General features: G+C 36.1%; 1 protein-coding gene across 1 annotated transcript in view; it reads right to left on the bottom strand.

Moving 5' to 3' along the window:
* Positions 1-491: 491 nt before the first annotated feature.
* LOC118182836 (protein Wnt-4-like) overlaps positions 492-19,055 on the bottom strand; it is a 202,975-nt gene continuing 184,411 nt past the window's right edge. Inside the window, exons 3-4 of the mRNA XM_035352255.2 lie at positions 16,433-16,713; positions 492-1,863 (exon numbers count right to left, since the gene is read on the bottom strand). Coding sequence (XP_035208146.1) covers positions 1,396-1,863; positions 16,433-16,713 — 749 coding nt within the window. The 3' untranslated portion in view covers positions 492-1,395. The remainder of the gene's footprint in view (positions 1,864-16,432; positions 16,714-19,055) is intronic.

Genomic DNA, 19,055 nt, shown 5'->3' with positions numbered 1-19,055 from the left:
TTGTTCATTTAATCCATAACTTGACAATAATTCCATAAACGATAGTAAGAACCTGCAGACAGCGCGTCTATAGAAGTCATTATGCGGTACTTATTTTTGCAACCGTTGGTCGAAGACATATACGTGTAGACATACGACAAAAGGTTGCAAGAATAAACGCTGAATAAGGACTTCCATGGGAACGATAATATTACTTCTATAATATTCCATAATATTCTATAATGTGATATCACCGGAAAGGTTTGGTTTATTTAATCATGGAAAAGCATTCGAAGGCTATCTGTTTAAGAAGAGGGTTGCGTTTTTGGAGGGCTTTTCTAAGGGAAACTGGCTCGTATACACGTTACACATGAGGAAAACCACGAACGACTATGTAGCCAGCCCGTTCACCTTGATTCGAACTTCGGACTGAACTACCAATGTTCAGCGACTTTACCACTCGTCTGCTGGTGGGCCTATTACAGAAAGGAAAGACATTAAGACTCATTTATTTTAATGAGTAATGTAAATGTTTACAGAAAATTTAATCGTAAATGTTTACAGAAAAGAACATAATATTAATTAATCTGAAATACCTTTCGGAAATATTCCCTTTTTATTTACTAAAAGAGGTAAAATAGTAAAACAAATTAACTTTTAGTGTTTATAAATCAAGTTATGATGAATTAATATACTGCACTAAAACATAGATTTTGATATAATGAAGTAGATAGCAATAAAATTTTAGTATTATACTTGATAATATCCACAAGATAGGATTTTTTGCGATAAAAGACAAAAGTCATTCTTTATTTCCCATTTACTCATTCAATATACCTTTAAGCATTGCAAAATCTTTCCATGAACAGCAAACTGCAATGTGTATTATTTTTGAGGAAACAGATAAAAACACTGAACGATCATCAATACGCTTTGAGACTATGCAATTTTAACTCGGATATTGAGCAAAGTAGCTGAATGATTCGTAAAACATCTGAAGTAAATAGTGCATTTCATAATTCATGTTTGCGAGATTTTTAACCTTACATTGAGAAATGAAAAACATTCATTTCTATTCAGGAGTGTCTTCAACTGCAAATAAGTTAAATCACACAAAGTCTGTTAAAAATATGATATTTCATATGGTTCTTCACTAACAAAGCTAGCCTTTTACTTAAGAGCAATTTCCTAATTATTTGGCACTCTGAAATGTTCTATGATACTTCAAGTAAACAAAATAGCTAGTCATGCTGAAGTATCATAAACTGCAGATTGAACACAATTTCGGGTCACTCGAACCCCTGTAACATTCAAAAGTACCTACCCAGTAGAAATCATAATTCCGCGCATTGTATTACAGAGGATTTACACGAATAGTATATGATAAGTTCATTTCAAATCAAGTGGACACACATCTCACAAACATTCATAGGTCTCTGTTTCACTTTTGCACTCTTTGCAAGTTACATGACAGCACCAATGAAATTTGCAGTGGCAACGCTCAACTACATTTTGTAGATGTCTGCTGTAACCACGACCACAACAAAGAAGTTCGCAACCATCAACATCCCTGGATGTCTTATTACATTCTCGTCCATGGGTTCCCAGGGATCCAATTTTATCATTAGGTTCACAAAAGTCTGGTGAAGACTTCAAGTAAATAAGATCAACATCTGTAAATGGCTTGAATACATTACTGACAGGGGCTAATTTTGTTCTTTTGCCCATTTTTTTCGGCCTAACTTCGGTAGCTGCATCAAATCGGTTCTTGAGATCGCTACCAATCATGCGAAACTCTGGCATAGCTCTCCAACATGTCTTCGTTTGGCAAGATCCTGATGCACCATGGCATTTACATTCGATACGCATCTGGTATTCAATAGCCTGAAAAAGTAAAATCTGATTATATTTCTGAAGACAGAAATAAAAATTATTGAACAGAATGAAACAGTCATAAGCTATTAATGAACATTTATACGACTAAGGTTCTATAAGATAATACAATAAAACTAAATTGGACAAAACTTTGGGACACGTTCAATTAATGCAAAGATTTTTAATAACCGGCAAAAAAAACCTACTTGAAATTCCATAAGTAATATGCACCAAAAATATCCAGAACCATAACGTCGGCCTACGAAGTTATTAAAGAAGCGGCATAATCGTTCCGTTTCTGTGGCAAAAGTATAACGTGATGAACTTAGTGAATTATTAAAAAAAAAAAAAAAAAAAAAACATCATAAATGCCATTTTTGGAATGTTGCTTTGGCAGAAAAAGTATCTTTCTTTTAAAGAATATTACTTCTATATTACTTCTTACTAGACAAAGTAAGTAACGTTCAATGTTTACTTTTTAACTTGTAATACAGATTTTACTGAATGCCAAAACAGCCTCTTTTATAACTTTGTAGAGTTAAATACTTATAAAGATTTAAGCTTCGTCAACTTTGATGCACCTTAATTCAAATAATTTAAATTCTGATCTCAGGTTTTGTTGTCTTTTGTATTATAGTTCAATATTTCAGAAAGAGCGTTTTATATTTATTTAAAAATTACGTGGAAAAAAGGCAATGATTATAAAATGTCACAAAACAATTCAAGACACAAAAATAAAATTCCGGTATCAGATTTCATAAAGACAGTTTAAATCATCAAAATTATGCCAAAATTGCGTTTCCGTAAGTAACTTATAGTTTGCATAAATGGTATTAGATTTATATTAAAACACTCATTTGAAGTCAAAGAAGGGAAGAGAAATAAATTTATCACTTTATACGTAGGAAATATAATTTACATTTCTGCTAACTATATATGTAATATAAAATGAAATCATTTACATAAAATAAGAAAAATAAATTGATTACTTTGTAAATAGCATAAATTATAATTTATTAGTCTGATAATCAAATTTATACTAAGGGATGCATTTTACCTACGTGGAAGAGAGACAGGATATTTTGTTACTTTATATATAACGTAAAATATAAAAATGAATGTAAAATTTGTATTACATAACTAATAATTAACTACCGTATTTGCGGGCATATAAGACGCACCCCTTTCTTATATATATTTTTGAAGGATAAAACTTCATTACTGGTCATTATAATGAGTTTACAGTATTTTAAATATAAAGTAATACAAATATAAAGCAATACTTTCTGCAGTTACCCAATCTATCTGGGAAAGAACAGATTTTAATCTTCTTCGTCAAATCTCAGACACTCATCTCCAGAGATAAATAGTCACTTCAAACCTCTTGTAAATAAGCATCTGAGTCCTCATACAACAAATTGTTTTCTGTACCATCCAATGCGTTACTAATGCCACACACTTCTTAAATGATTTAATACTGCCTCTGTTTTTATAGCATCCCATGAAGCTTTGACCCATTCACAAACTTTCGAAATTCTAGGCCTCTTCCTTCTTCCTGATGGTGTTATAAGGTATCTCTCACACATTCTTAGTGCACCTTAGTGGTGTAGTGTTCTGCACGCTGGGTGCGTAAACCAGAGGTCCGCGGTTCGATTCCAGGTGAAGGCGTTGCTCATTTTTCATCTTGCCTGCTTCCAAAAATATCTAATGTCTCTTAAGTGTAACCTCAGAATTTGAAGACTGCATCCAGCTGTTCCACTTCTTCTTTCTAAATCCCTTAAATGTTTTGTTAATGCAGACATCAAAAAGGTTGAAGCTGACTAGTTACGCCTCTTGGATTTATAGTTAAGTGAGTTTCCAGTTCTTTGAGTTTATTTTTAGCATCTTCTGTTGTGTGAGAACGAAACTGATCTCATAGTAGTAGGGCAGGTTTCTTCAACAGTCCGCCAGGGCGCCTTCATCAATTTTTTTCCATCCATAACTTCATTTCTCCTCCATCCATTCAGCCTTTTGCGTGAACTTGTATAAAGATGCCTTTAGGCAATTTTTCTTTGGGAATGTCTTCCTTTAAAAACTCAACAGTGGGAGCAATTTTGTTCCATCAGCTCTGCAGGATAAAACAACCGTGTTGTGAGTTCTTTCATGCCTTAAATTTTAACAGTAACACTTTTTGTACCTTTGGGATCTACAGTTTTGTTTGAGGCCACATCAAAATTCAGAGGAACCTTGTCCATGTTTCCTATTTGTGCAAGTTAAAAATTTTCTTGTTTTCGTACATTAATGATGAATCGATGAAATTCAATAATTTGTTCTTCATATTCGTCTTTCTTTTTGCGATATTTTTGTTTTAGTCCGCATACATAACTGGTTTCTCTTCATGAATCTTGAACACCATGATGTTGTTCCGGTAAAATTGGCAATATCTCTATCAGTCGCTATCGCTTCCGCTCGATGAGTAATCATTTTTGTAGAGACTGACGGGTCATTAGGATTTTTCTGTGGTCCAAAATCCAAGTATTCAGCTCTGCCTCAAGTTCAGGCCATTGTGCAGTTCCGCTTCGTAGGTTATGTTTACTCTGAGTTACTTTTCTTAGATTCTCTTCCTGATTCTGCAAGTTCTTACCATTTTTTCACTTGGGGATCGCCCGAAATGCCTCTCTGCAGCCCTGTTTCCATGTTCTTTAGCATACGCAGTCACACGTTGCTTGTATGCTATGTTATAGTAATGCCAACGTTGGTTTTGAGCCACAAAGTGCTAACAAATTTAAGAAAATTGAACAGTAGAAATTTCACACACTTAAATGTCGTTCATAAAAATTGGAAAGTTTAAACGAACCCAGCTGTGATCGTGGATGACAGCGCATTTATTGAACTCTTACGTAACTGTAATATTCCCACACTCCGAAAGGAAACAAGAAGAAAATCGCATAACTTTGAATCGAGGAAATTTCCAGAAATGAATGCAGTCAAAAACTGAGTATCGACGTAAAAGATGCACCCCGTTTTTTAATGAAAAAAATTATTATTTTACGTATAAAAATTTTAGCAGTAACATAGTGTTGTTAAATATGGGAACAATCAAACATTTTTTTAAACAAAGAAATTAGAAAATAATTCATCTGGGCTCTAACTCGCAGCCTAAAGCTCCTTGTAAAATCTAGCATTTTTGTCGACTTTGCGAAGCGATCGAGCTAGTAAACCAAAGCGAAAGTTAAAAAAAATTAGTGACAGTAGGAAACCAGAATCATAGTCAAATAAAAATAGAGAATAAATTGGCCCTTTTTTGTTTGTCAGATTTCTCATAATGTAAGAATATAGTAATTGGCTTAAACAGGAAAAAACATTCTAGCAGATTTTGTTAACGCTAACAAATGAGGTAAAAAGTACATCGCTGTATAGCTCATGATAACAAATAAATTTTATCAACGTGAAAAAGAAGTATTATTTATAAAGAAATCCATCCGAAAGATTCGAAACAAATGTCGCATGATAAATCAAGCTTATTAAAATAATACAAAAAAAAAAAAAAAAAAAAAAAAAAAATTTGTGGTGTATGTTATTAAATAAGGAAAACATTGATATACAAGCCGCTATTGTTGTTCGGACTTGTGATTTCTATACAGTTTTACTGGCTGATGATATTTCAGTCTTCAGCAACTTTGTTTCCCATCGTGCTCATGGTCACTATTCATGACGCAGACGCTTCCGATATGTTACAGTCGTGCCAGAAATGTTTCCCCTCGTAAACGAGCTGGTATAGCAGCCGCAGACATCGGAAGAAACTTTTCGGTAATATATTGCTTCGTGTAGACGGGGCTATAAGACTAGATAAGGAAAAGTATTTAACATCAGATCGATCACTCCGGAAAAAAGAATCATAAGCTATGACATTATAAGTAAGAAAAAAAATGACACATTGAGTAAAACTTCTTTAAAAGGCGATAGTGTTCGATCACTGCAAGTGCTTCTACTAAAATAAAACGCACACCAAATAACATTATTTCACTCCTGCTTGGTAACCTACTATTAAGAATCTAAGAAAGCGGCTACAGCAAACTAGCGATTGAACTGTCCAATTCTAACCGAACGCGATAATAATTTAGAAATGAATTGATCAGAACTGATCAGAACAGAGAAAATTTGTAAACCGATTATGCTTTCTGTACTGTTCTATTTACTTAAAAATTTCTTTTATTAATTTTTTACCATGAATTTTAAATGGAAGCTGAGAGTTTATCTCTTTTTAAAAAGGCGAAAAATAAATCGGGAAAGAGAAAAACAGGAAAGTTAAAATGAATGTAAGAAAAAATTGCGAGATGCAAAATAGGCTTTGTAAAGCTATATATAAAGTAAATTTCAATTTACAACACTTCCTGTTTTCAAATTTGTGTATAAAAATTTTAAAGACATGAAATTTGTAATCAACTTGTATACAGGGTGATTCTAAATTGTTTTTACATATTTAGAGGGGGAATAGTACCAATCCAGATGAGCAATAATTATCATAGAACATAGGGTCGCATTTCACTTTGAGAGTGAGGAAAGTAGAAACGCATTGAGGAAGAACAAGGAGACTAGCTCTTAAGACTATTAAGAATTAACCGTATGCAAAGTTTCAGTGAGAAGAAGCAGCATTTTGCTCTTAGTTGGTACCGGAGAAAGCCAATCAGAGCAAATGGTGTTCTCGAAAACGACACAACATCATCGCTTCAAGTATTACCTTGATAACATCGTACGAACCTTTTTGTGAATGCTACGGCGGAGTACACTTACGAGGAATTGGCAAATATTCACCTCACATACGGTGGCACATACTCTCAACCAGTGGCGTGGCGTATTTTACACGAGGAACGCATGCACCCCTACCACGTGCAAAAAGTGCAGTCTTTGAACAAAAATGAACAGATGATTATCCCTGCCAGGAATATTTCGTGCAATCGATGTTTGAAATGGGGACTAACGATCCACGATTTCCTGCATTGATATTATTTAGTCATTAGGCAACATTCAACAGAGAAGGCATTTTCAACTTGCACAATTAACATGTTTAGTCTGATAGCAATTCCCACTGCAATGCTCCTCATAAACAACAACAGAAATTTTCCGTGAACGTCTTGGGCAGGTATCCTAGGTGATTACCTGGTAGGCCCTCACATCATGCAAGACCGTTTGATTTCCGTAACATCTTCTTGGAACAAGTACTTCCTAGTTTATTGCAGACTGTTCCGCTCCTCATCCACAGAGAATGTGGTTTATGCACGATAGAGTCCCAGCACATTTTTTCCGTCACGGTCCGTAACATCCGTCCAGTGGCCTGGCCTCCTCACTCACCAGACCTCAACTCACTCGACGTTTTCTTCTGGGGGAGCACATGAAATCTTTAGTGTACGAGACGCCTGTGGACTCAGCTGAAGATCTCGTGGCTAGAATGTTGTTTCCGCAGACAAAAATAACACGACACCAGGAATCTTCGAGAGCGTGCGCCAGTCGTTCCTTTTATTAAACAATAAATCTGATTGCTCAAATTTTGGTCTCATTCATTAACTGTTGTAAAGAAAGAAGTAGAGGGCGCTGCTTGGCAGTAGCGCAACGCATGTAAGTAGAAACGAAATGTCGTTTGATTAGGCAACATGATTTCTGTGAAGGTAGTCCACCTAACAATAGGACAGTTGTAAATATGTAAATATAACGAATAATAAATAGCATTAGAAAACTGAACCATCGGATGTTTTGTGCTTGCTCTACGGGCCGCCATGGATAAATGCAGGTTCGTCACAATGGTGCATCTTACGGAAATGTTTGGATTTGTTAAAGTGAACTTCACGAGGAAGTATGTGTCCAGACCATGCCCTAGGTAAGAGCATGATTATTATTAAATTTTGAACGTGTTAGATTTGAATTTTGATAATTTGCAGTCTTAGGTACATTTGTGTATTAACGCGAAATAATGGCAGAACTAGATAGATTAAAACGAAAGAGAACCGCATTGAGAACGGTAGTATCTAAACTACTAAAGAAAGTCGAGGATAGCTTAGCAAAGAAAGATACAGATGAATTATGCGAAGTGCATGAATTATTAATAGAAAAGAAAAGTAATTTGAAAGAATTAGACGAGGCAATTCATTCCGTAATTGAGATAGATTCTCTAGAAGCGGATGTAGTTAGTTCTGAGGAATATCAGGAAAAATGTTCTCGAGCTATTAAACGAATTAATCGAATGTTGGAAGAGGATAAAATAAGTATTAAAGATCCTGAACAAAACTTGGTTAGACTAAAAAATGTACAAAGTACGGTAAAACTTCCAAAACTAATTTTAGAGAAATATTCAGGTAAACCTGAAAAATTTATGGAGTTTTGGAACAGTTACGAAAGCACTATAGACAAAAACGAAAGTCTTAGTAAGATAGAAAAATTCGCATACTTGAAAACATTACTTACAAGTGCCGCGAGTAATGTAGTATCTTCATTAGAATTAAATGCAAAAAATTACGATGAGAGTATAAAATCTTTAAAGGATAGATTCGGGAAAAAAGAAATAATAATTAGTCAATTCATGAACAAACTGTTAAATTTAGAACCAGTAAGGAATTCAAATAATATTAAAGCTTTACGTAGGTTATATGATGAAATCGAAATTGCAGTTCGGAATTTGGAAGCGCAAGGAGTTACGAAAGGTTCATTTGGTCAGTTATTAATACCTGTGTTGTTAAAAGCTATTCCAGAAGAGTTCGTTCTGGAATTTAATCGAAGGAAAAACCCAAATGAAGAAATTAATGTTTCAGACTTGTTGGACTTCATAAAGCGGGAAATTGAATGTCGTGAAGCGTCGAGTTTATTGACGCGAGATAAAAGAAATACCTTGCCTCCACGTTTCGAACATGCTAAGTCTGATTATAATAAAATTCACAGAAATGTACCTACGGCTGCCAGTTTCAATGCTGTTGATAATCGTGCATGCATCTTCTGCGAAAAGTCCCATAATTCATTTTCTTGTGATAAAAGCATTAAAGAAAAATTGTGTAAGTTACGTACTGAAAATAGATGCTTTATTTGTTTTCGAAAATATCACATTTGGAAATCGTGCAGAAATAAAACTAACTGCTTAAAATGCGGGTTTAAGTCGCATCATGAGTCACTATGTACGAGTAGTTCAAATCGTAACAAAGCGCGAACTTCAAATCAAAACATAAAAGAATTGTGCGAAAGCTCGCGAGACAATTCAGTAGATGAAACACAAAACTCTCCGAAAGAACACACGCTTTCTGTTGTTCCTTGTGATAAATCATTGAATAAAAATGCTTTATTGCAAACCTGTTCAGTGTTAGCTCATTATGACGGAAAGTCAGAGTTAACTAATTTAATTTTCGATTGTGGTGCTACACGAAGTTTTGTTCATATTAGTGTAGTTAAGAAATTAAACTTAAAATTTGTTGGAGAAGAAACATTGTCTATTTATTCTTTCGGAATGAAATACGCAGTACCTAAAACATATAAGGTTGTCGAATTCTGTGTTTCGGATGCGAAGCAAAAGAACAAAATAAAAATCAGCTGTCTCGTCACTGACGCCATTACGGCTGCGCATATGACCATGCCGTCAAAACAAACACTAAAAATGATGTATGAGTGCGGATTGCGAATCGCTTGTTTATGTAAAAGAAGCGTTGGAATTCTAATAGGTGTGGATTATTACTGGAAGATGGTAAGGGGGGAAAAGATTCAATTAGGAAAGGAACGATTTCTACTATGTTTGGATGTGTCCCAGTTGGCCTTCAAGATAAAGAGAGCGAAATAGTATCTCAAAACACGGCAATAGTAAACCTTTCTTCTTGCGTAACTGATTCATTGCGATCGTTATGGACTTTAGATTTGATGGGCCTTACCGATGACTCAGCGATTTCTAACCAGGTGAGAGAAATGATTCAAAGCTTTGAAAAGGAAATACGGGTAGAAGGTAATAGATACTATGTCAGTTTATTATGGAAACCGGAAGCAGGGCAATTAGAAAATAATTTCGGAGTCGCATTAAGACGATTTGAAAGTCTTAAAAATAGACTTATTAGAAATCCTGAGATTTATCAGCAGTATAAATCCGTAATTGAAGAGCAAATGAAGGAGGGTATAGTTGAGAAGTGTTCACAGGAAATAACGGAGGCATCGTATTTTATGCCGCACAGGGAAATAATAAAACCTAAGGAAACCACAAGTTGTAGGATTGTTTACGACACGAGCTCTTCTAGAACTAAAGTCCTTAAATGATTTTTTAGACATTGGACCTAGTTTGATCCCCGTGGTTTTGGACATAATTTTAAAATTTCGGAAATATGAAATTGCTTTCAGCGGAGATTTAGCTAAGGCCTTTTTAATGATAGGAATCTTAGAAAAGGATAGGGAATATTTAAAATTTCTTTGGTTCGGGAATAGTGAGGAAAAATATAAAGTTTTAAGGTTTAAACGTCTTCCATTCGGACTTTGCTGTAGTCCAGCAATTTTAGCGATGACTATAAAATTCCACATTAAAAAATATAAAAGCACAAATCCAGAAATTTATGATATGTTAGATTCCTCGTTATATGTAGACGATTTATACTACGGTGCAGACACTATTGAAGATACATGTCGATTATCCTCAGACGCGGTTAAGATTTTTAAAGACGCTGAGATGAATTTGAGAAAATTAAGGTCAAATTCCGAGGAACTTAATTCCTGGTGGATTGGAAAAGGTTATAACATAGAACCAGCTAAAGAGTCAAAATTTTTGGGCATGATCTGGAACTCTGAAGCAGATAAGATCAAGTTGAATTGCGAATTTTTAGGAAATTTATACCATGACAGTGCTGAGGCCACAAAAAGGACTATTCTCCAAATGGTGGCCAAAGTTTACGATCCAATTGGTGTGTTTCAACCCTTTGTGATGAAAATGAAAATTCTGTTACAAAAAATTTGGACATTAGGTGTGGACTGGGATGATACCCTTCCATTAGAAATAATTAAGGACGGGAGTCGCTGGCAAGCTGAATTAAAGGTGTTGGAGGAGTTTTCTCTTCCGAGAAAATATTTTGGTAGTAGTGAAAAATCTAATGTTAGTCTTCATGTATTTGCTGACGCTAGCCCTAAAGCGTACGGCGCAGTAGCATACTTTAGATACCTTGATTCAGAAAACATTATTTGCACCAGTTTCATTACCGCAAAGGGTCGCGTAGCTCCACTCAAGACTATGACTTTACCTCGTTTGGAGTTGATGGCTGCTTTAGTAGCCGCCAAATTGTCTATGTATTTGACAAAGCTGTTTCCTGAACTGTGTCATCAAAAGTTTCTTTGGAGTGATAGCCAAATAACTATCTACTGGATAAAGGGATGTGCAAGAAACTGGAAACCCTTTGTATCAAACCGAGTTTCTGATATTCAGTCACTCACGGATCCTGAATGCTGGTTTCACTGCAGTGGGAGTGGAAACCCTGCTGACCTTTCATCTCGAGGAGAAAATGCCTTTAATCTTGTGAGAAGTTCCCTTTGGTTACAGAGACCTAACTGGCTGTCTCAACCTGAAAGTGTTTGGCCAGTAAATCAACAGACCAACATCGACAAGGAGAGCGTTCAGAACGAAGCAAGGATGCAAACATCTCTTCATGTTTCTGTTCAAGACGTAGAATCTTCGGCATTACTAGAGTTAACGCGATTTAGCAGGCTGCTGAAGGTGTATCGAATTACGGCTTATGTTATGCGGTTTACCAACAATATAAAACAAAATTCAGTGAAAGTCAAAGGTCCATTAAGCTCTGTTGAGATTTCACGAGCTGAGCTCTATTGGGTAAAAGTTGCACAGCGAAAATACTTTGCGAAAGAGATTCTAGATCTATCAAGTGGAAAATGCTTAGAAAAGACATCGTCGATTTATTCACTTAACCCAGAATTGGATACCCATGGTCTGCGTTTAAAGGGCAGACTTCAATTCTCCGACTTTTCTTTCGAAGAAAAACACCCATGGCTGTTACCTTATAAAGATAGATACAGTGAACTACTAAATTTTGAGTCTCATAAGAAATTGATTCATGCTGGAGTCGAAGCTACCTTAGCCGATATTAGAGAAAAGTTTTGGATCATAAAAGGACGCCAATTCGTCAAGTCCACGTTAAGTAAGTGCTTTTTGTGTAAACGATACAAGGTGCGTGCCGGTACACAGGAAACCGCTCCTTTACCACCTGATCGTGTTCTTCAATCATCTCCATTTTCTGTAACAGGCCTGGATTATGCTGGTCCCTTTATTACAAAGGACAGCAAGAATAAACATTATCTGCTTTTGTTTACATGTGCTACAACTCGAGCTTTACATCTAGAACTTGTCCCTTCTATGAGCGTGGAGAATTTCATGCTTGCGTTTCGCAGGTTTATTTCTCGTCGTGGATTATGCTCAACGATATATTCGGACAATGCCAAGACATTCAAATGTGCTGATCTCGAGTTGCGAAAAATTTGGAAGTGTATTTAACATCCATCTGTACAAAATTTGTTTTCTTCCCACGGTATAACATGGAAGTTTATTGTGGAAAAAGGAGCATGGTGGGGAGGGTTCTGGGAAAGGCATTTTAGAACGATCAAAACTTGTTTAAGGAAAATAGTTGGACATTCTAGTCTCTCTTTGAATGAGCTAGAAACAGTCTTCGTAGAAATCGAAGCCATAATTAATTCAAGACCCATAACGTATGTCTACAATGACCCTTCAGAACCCTCACTGCTAACTCCTGCTCATTTCTTAATTGGTAAACGTTTACTTTCTCTTCCAGTTACAAGAGTGTGCAGAGAAGACCTGATTGGGTCTAGACATTCCTTGATCAAAAGGTATAAACATCAACAAACCTTGTTAAACCACTTTTGGAATAGGTGGAGGAAGGATTACTTGCTTTCTTTAAGATCTGTGAATTTATGTCCACCTACTAAAGTGTCTGGTCAGTTTAATGTTAATGATGTAGTCCTTGTACATGACGACCGTTTACCTAGGAATTTGTGGACAATAGGACAATAGTAAGATAATAGAAACTTATCCTGGCAGAGATGGTCAGGTTCGTTCTTGTCTCATTAAAGCTCAAACAGGTAATCTAAAGAGACCAGTACAATTGCTGTACAACCTTGAAGTGCATAATTAGTAGTAAAGAGTTACAGTGTAATAATCTAATTTGTTGTTTGCACATATATCATCTTCTGAGTATCTTTATTGATTGTTGCTAAATGTAGTTTAGTTTATATAATTATTGCGAATTTTGATTTAGTATAATGTTTCTTATTTAGTAATTACTTTATAAGTTGATTTAACGTGTTTAAACATTACTTAATTGTTATTTGTAATTTGATGTAGTTTATAGAGTATTCAAATGTTGTGTTTGATTTAGAAATTATGGTTTATTTTGTATTTGGTTTCTGTGAACTTAAAGAGTTCACAGGTGGGGAGTGTTGTAAAGAAAGAAGTAGAGGGCGCTGCTTGGCAGTAGCGCAACGCATGTAAGTAGAAACGAAATGTCGTTTGATTAGGCAACATGATTTCTGTGAAGGTAGTCCACCTAACAATAGGACAGTTGTAAATATGTAAATATAACGAATAATAAATAGCATTAGAAAACTGAACCATCGGATGTTTTGTGCTTGCTCTACGGGCCGCCATGGATAAATGCAGGTTCGTCACATTAACTTTCCTAACATTTAAGTTCAGGTTGGAATTCTATTATTGCTTTTTTCTGCCTTTCAGAGTGGAATGCGACCCTATGTTCTATGGAATCTATGGTAATTATTGCTCGTTTGGATGGGTACTATTGCCCCTCTTAATTTGAAAAAACAATTTAGAATCACCCTGTGTAAATTGATACTGGCTTAATTATTATACATGGTGTTTCAAAATTACACCCACAGATTTGAAGGGGAAGCAGAGGAAATGAATCATATTATGAACCACCAAATGAACCATGAAATTGAACCATATTTACATAGGAAGGTATACCTGGAAACGAACCTGGAAATCATACACTGAATGTTTCTCTAGCATTCCACAGAAGCAATTTGTGGTTTGTGTATTCAAGTTTCAGTCGTCGTAGAAAGGAAATACATCAGTTTACCGATGCAAAAATAACTGACATGTCCTCGTAGGACAATGGACATACTTCTCCATCTGTATCAAAATAGTACTATCAATGGACATACTTCTCATATCTGTATCAAGAAAGATACCCAACAGAAGAATCGAAACCACCAAATTGTTGAAAATTTGCTGAACAATTTCTGTGACGATGGAGCATCATGAAAGAGGTGATACTGGGTGTGGTGGACAAGAATCCCGACAGCAGACATATGTGCGGGTCTCTGCGATTGGAATTTCTTTCTGCAGTATGCAATTCGTTCTAGGCGCCTTCTTACATCCCTATCGCTATCAACGGGTTAAATTACTTCGGTGGGAAGATTATTCTTGAAATATGGCATTAAGGTAACGAGTTCTGCAGCTAAATAATATAGACTCGACGTTTTCAACTTGAGTCTTTTTCATGGACGAGGCTTCAGTCACTAAGAAAGGAAACTTTAATCATTAGTATGCGCATGTGTGACCTTATGAGTATCGACAGGTTCTGCGATCATATGCAATACAGCCCCGTTTTTCTTTCAGTGTTTGGGCAAGTATCACCAATAAGTAATTTATTAACTACGCCATCTTTATTTTAATTCCGAACGGACATCCAGAAGTACTGAATCTTTCTGAAAGTTTTACTGACTTGACGAACTGGCGAGAAGAACCTTGGCTGCATGTTCGCCAGATTTATCCAGCATTGATTTCTTTCTGTGGGGGAGGAAAACAATAAATATATGGTATTCGAAACGCCTCTACTTCTAGTGCGGATCACTGACCAGAATCGCAAGTGTCTCTGCTACTATCTCTGAAACTCTAGGTTTGTTCAACTTTGTTCAACTATCAGTGTGACATCGATAAGAGGTATGAATCGCTGGTAATGGAATTTACACTGGTGTGCAAAAATTAAGGACGAAGTCGAAAAATTAGCATATCAGCTGAACGAAGAGGCAGAGCGGATAGAAAGACCAATCAGAAGATTAAGTAAGGTGATGTACGGTAGCACATGCGCAGATATGCAGGTAGACGTAATGGGGGAGTGTCTGAGTAGTATAAAGCATGTTGTCGGTGTAAGATCAGTATTTCTGGCAAAGAGATTGCACGCCGTATAGCAGTTAAAATCACACCGAGTTGCTGCCTCAGCGAGAAATGGCGAATAATCAATCTGTTAGACGACATCTGGATGCTTTTACCCGAGGTCGAATCATTGGGAAGTTGGAGGAAGGCCACAGTGTGACAAGTGTGACTGCAGAGTTCGGAATTGCTCACAGCATCGTTTCACGACTTTGGAGACAATTTCAAACTACAGGAACAGCTATCCGGGGGTTTAGTAGTGGTCGTCCACGAGGAACCACACCCGCAGATGACCGGTATATTGCCTTATAGGCCAGAAGAAACAGGCGGCAGACAGCGGGAGAAATCGCTAGACACACGACACAGGCGACTGGCCGACCGATATCGCGTTTTACCGTGGCCAGAAGACTGCACGGTGGTGGTCTGTTTGCAAGACGCCCTGTACGGTAGGTACCTCTAACGCCTGCCCATCGGAGAAGGCGTTCTCTGTGGTGCCGGGAACACCGGAATTGGAGAGACAATGAATGGGGACGAGTACTCTTTACAGATGAGAGCAGTTTCAGTCTGAGTAGCGATTTTCATCGCATAATCATCTGGAGAGAGCGGGGAAGCCGCAATCATCCCTCAAACATCATTGAAAGGGACAGGTATGGAGGTGGCGGTGTTCTCGTTTGGGGAGGCATCATGCTTGGTAGTCGTACAGACCTTCACATCTTCGACGCAGGTTCAGTCAACGGGACCCGTTCAGCAATGCCTCAACAACTCATTGACACCCTCATTCTCAGCATGGGCAGACGCTGTGAAACCTGCCTAGCAGTCAGGGGAGTTCATATCCCCTTGTTTCTTGCTGGACACCCATCACAGGGATGTTTCGGCCTTCAGTCGCATTGCGCTCCATGCTACTTTTTCAATAAAGCTTCTTTTTATCCCTCTGATTTCTCTTTTAGTAAGTGTTGCTTACATTACTCATGTCTTTACGTATTAGGGATCTTACGGTATTAAATGTGTTCATTTGGAAAGCTTTTGTACAAAGTTATATTGAAAAAAACCGTCTCGTCCTTAATTTTTGCACACCAGTGTACATTTGAACTGTTATACCGTCGTTTAATGCATCCAGTATTTACATGGCAATATTACATTCAGGCGTCATAATCTTTTTCCATCATACGTACGTATTCAAACATGGTTTTTTTCGATGCCCTCTACTTCTCAAACTCTCTAGGTGTAATTTTGAAGTACCTTATATACATATGTAGTGCATTAATTACATATTTAAAGTCGTTTTATCTACGATTGCCATTTAATTTAAAATGCAACTTTTATAGCATCTATCTGATTGAGAATTAAAAATGCAAATTAATAAGAGCTAGGCAACATAAAGAAATAATAAAATGCTGTTACCTTTCGTCCAGCTTCATTATTATGAAGATTCATTATAGCTTTGGGATCAGATTTACCTCTTGCTTGTCGAATATCATTGGTGTCGACGAAACTCTTCGAGAAAGCTGTGCCATATGCTATATTATCTGAACAGCCGGACCATTTGAAAGAATCTGCCGGAGATTTTTGAACTGTGCGATCGCATCCGCAACGAACCAGCCGCCCACTACTGCATGCTCTTGTTACCGCATGCGAAACTCCAGCTGATGAAATGGCATGGACGAAAGCAGATTCCCTCGTACCTAAACAATGCAAAGGGTAAAATTAGCTATATGCAATACTTTTCTACATAAAGTGTTTCAAATGCGTTTCAATTTTACACGAGATTGCTCAGTTTTAAATATGGTGCCCATAGTCCAGAGCTTAAGTTCTAATATTAAAAGTACCAGAATCCTTTGGAAAGCTGTCGTTGGGAAACTTTAACGAAAATTAAAAAAATATATACATAATTATTAACTGAAATGAAGTAAAAAAAGAACGAAATAGAGACAATTAAATAAATAAATTAAAATACCAGAGCTCATTTTGGTATTTTAATATTTTTTCATACTGGGTAATCATAAAAATAAGATATTTAAAGTTGGATTTCTTACTTAAGGCAAGGAAATCGCATTATATCAGGATGAAATCACGAAGCTTCTAAGCAAGTCACTTCGTTCAATCATTGAATCGAATCCGACACACTGAAACATCGCCTCTCGGCGTTTAGCGCTTTTTAACCATTCGGCCAAAATGTTTTACATTATGGATGAAACTGAAACCTTCCCCTGGCAAATACGACTTTTTATTTGAATGAACTAAAATTTTAGTTTTTTCATCAAAATTTCATTTTAAAGATATGTTTATGAAAGAGTAACCGATGCGACTAAAGCTACATCTGTCATTCGTATGCGCAGTTTGTTTACAGAGATTAAAACATATATTGCTTTGCGTTCCTTATGATAGTGAGCATGTCAGAACTGCCCAAAACGAGATTAAATGTATTGAAAACTCGAATGAATTATATCGCTGATTTATAAAATTCATATCAATTCTCTGGACTGGATTATTTAATTAAATAATGCAATTTAGGGCTATCAGCTATTGGATAAGGATGCTTCAATCAAGGAAATTTTAAAAGATACACATTCAGGTTACACATGAAAAAAACCACAAAAATCTCCTCTACTCAGCATGTTCAGTTATTGGAAATAGAACTCGTGAAAGAATTATCAATGTTTCGTGGTCTACTGACCTTGGTCAGCATTTTAACTCTAAAACCTTGCACAGAACAATTTTTAGCTCTTGTAGAATAAAAAAAAATGACAAAAAGGAGTACAATTTCTTTCAGATGAATCTAAAATAAATGATGTGTAATTTAGTACATAAGTTGAAAGCTAAGAGAAAGATGGGTATGAAAAGAAATTTATTTTAGTATTTCGGTTTTCGAATACCACGAAGCATCTACCCGAGCGATTACATATAATAATGTCAGGATAATTTGCATATACGAGATAACTACAAATTTTATTTCAATTTTGAACCAAATATGCTGATGGGTACCTCGCAGCCATGGCTAGTTTAAGATTTTTAGAGGCATAAGCAGTTACAAGGTGTTACTGTCCAATCCAACTCCGCTCTCAACTTTCATACTACTTTTTGAAGCCATAATAGACAGGTGGAAAAAATTATACAACTGTTTTGGTTGCAGTTTTCAGGATTAGATTTTCTAGATGATTTGTTAATTAATAATTTTTATATAATCTGTACCTGTAATGTAAGTTTCTGAATAGTTATGAGCGCAGGTATGTGTTTAATTTAAATGTGTGGTGCATTTTGGACTTTAAATTGCAAAATCGGACGTTTTTAATCACTGGACCAATTCTAAATTTCTCCACGTTTTATTCTTGTATGAAGCTATAAAATGTAAATGTTGGTATGAAGTCGCATGAATTTCATAATATTTATAATTTTTTTAAGGGCGGTCACTAGCCATTTTTTGCCTTTCGCCACAGCGAAGGCCAGAAGTGGTGTTCATTTTATTATGGAGGCACCTAACAGGCGACCACCGTTACCTGTTATGAGAGGACAAACGATTTACATCCGTGCCTTCTCCAGGATTCGAACATGGGCCCTTCGGTATCCCAGTCCACTACACCGTCTGGGCGGCATAGTTAGAATTATGTTGCGCATGAAGATATCATAACGTAATCTTTATAATTAGATCATTTACGGTGAAAGAATACTTGAGCGCAATTAACGGTAAAAAAAATTAAATGCACGAATAAACTGAAATTCTTTTTAACTTGACTTTTAATTTTGTTCATCAGTAAAATGGCAATTTTTTCAGTTAGGAACAGCTGGTATTATTTCATCACATGGTTTTCTTCAGCATTTTGGCTATGTACCAAATGCTAGGATTCCTATACCTATATTCAAGAAATATCGGATCAGTTAGAATTAGCTGCTGAATTACTGTCAACAAACTAGATAAAATCAATAAGCATTTAAGTTTTCGTTCGCCAAAGAGAAACCTTTAGGCATAATTTGAAAGCATTATGAGATTTTGAAAAGCAAGAAAATCGTATTAAATATAACCCAGTTT

The sequence above is a fragment of the Stegodyphus dumicola genome, chromosome X1 (genome assembly GCF_044657685.1).
Source record: "Stegodyphus dumicola isolate Sdum_Otavi_A_Nest chromosome X1, ASM4465768v1".
NCBI lineage: Eukaryota > Metazoa > Arthropoda > Arachnida > Araneae > Eresidae > Stegodyphus > Stegodyphus dumicola.
Note: the sequence above shows the minus strand (reverse complement) of the source record. Positions and strands in the feature narration are given on the sequence as shown.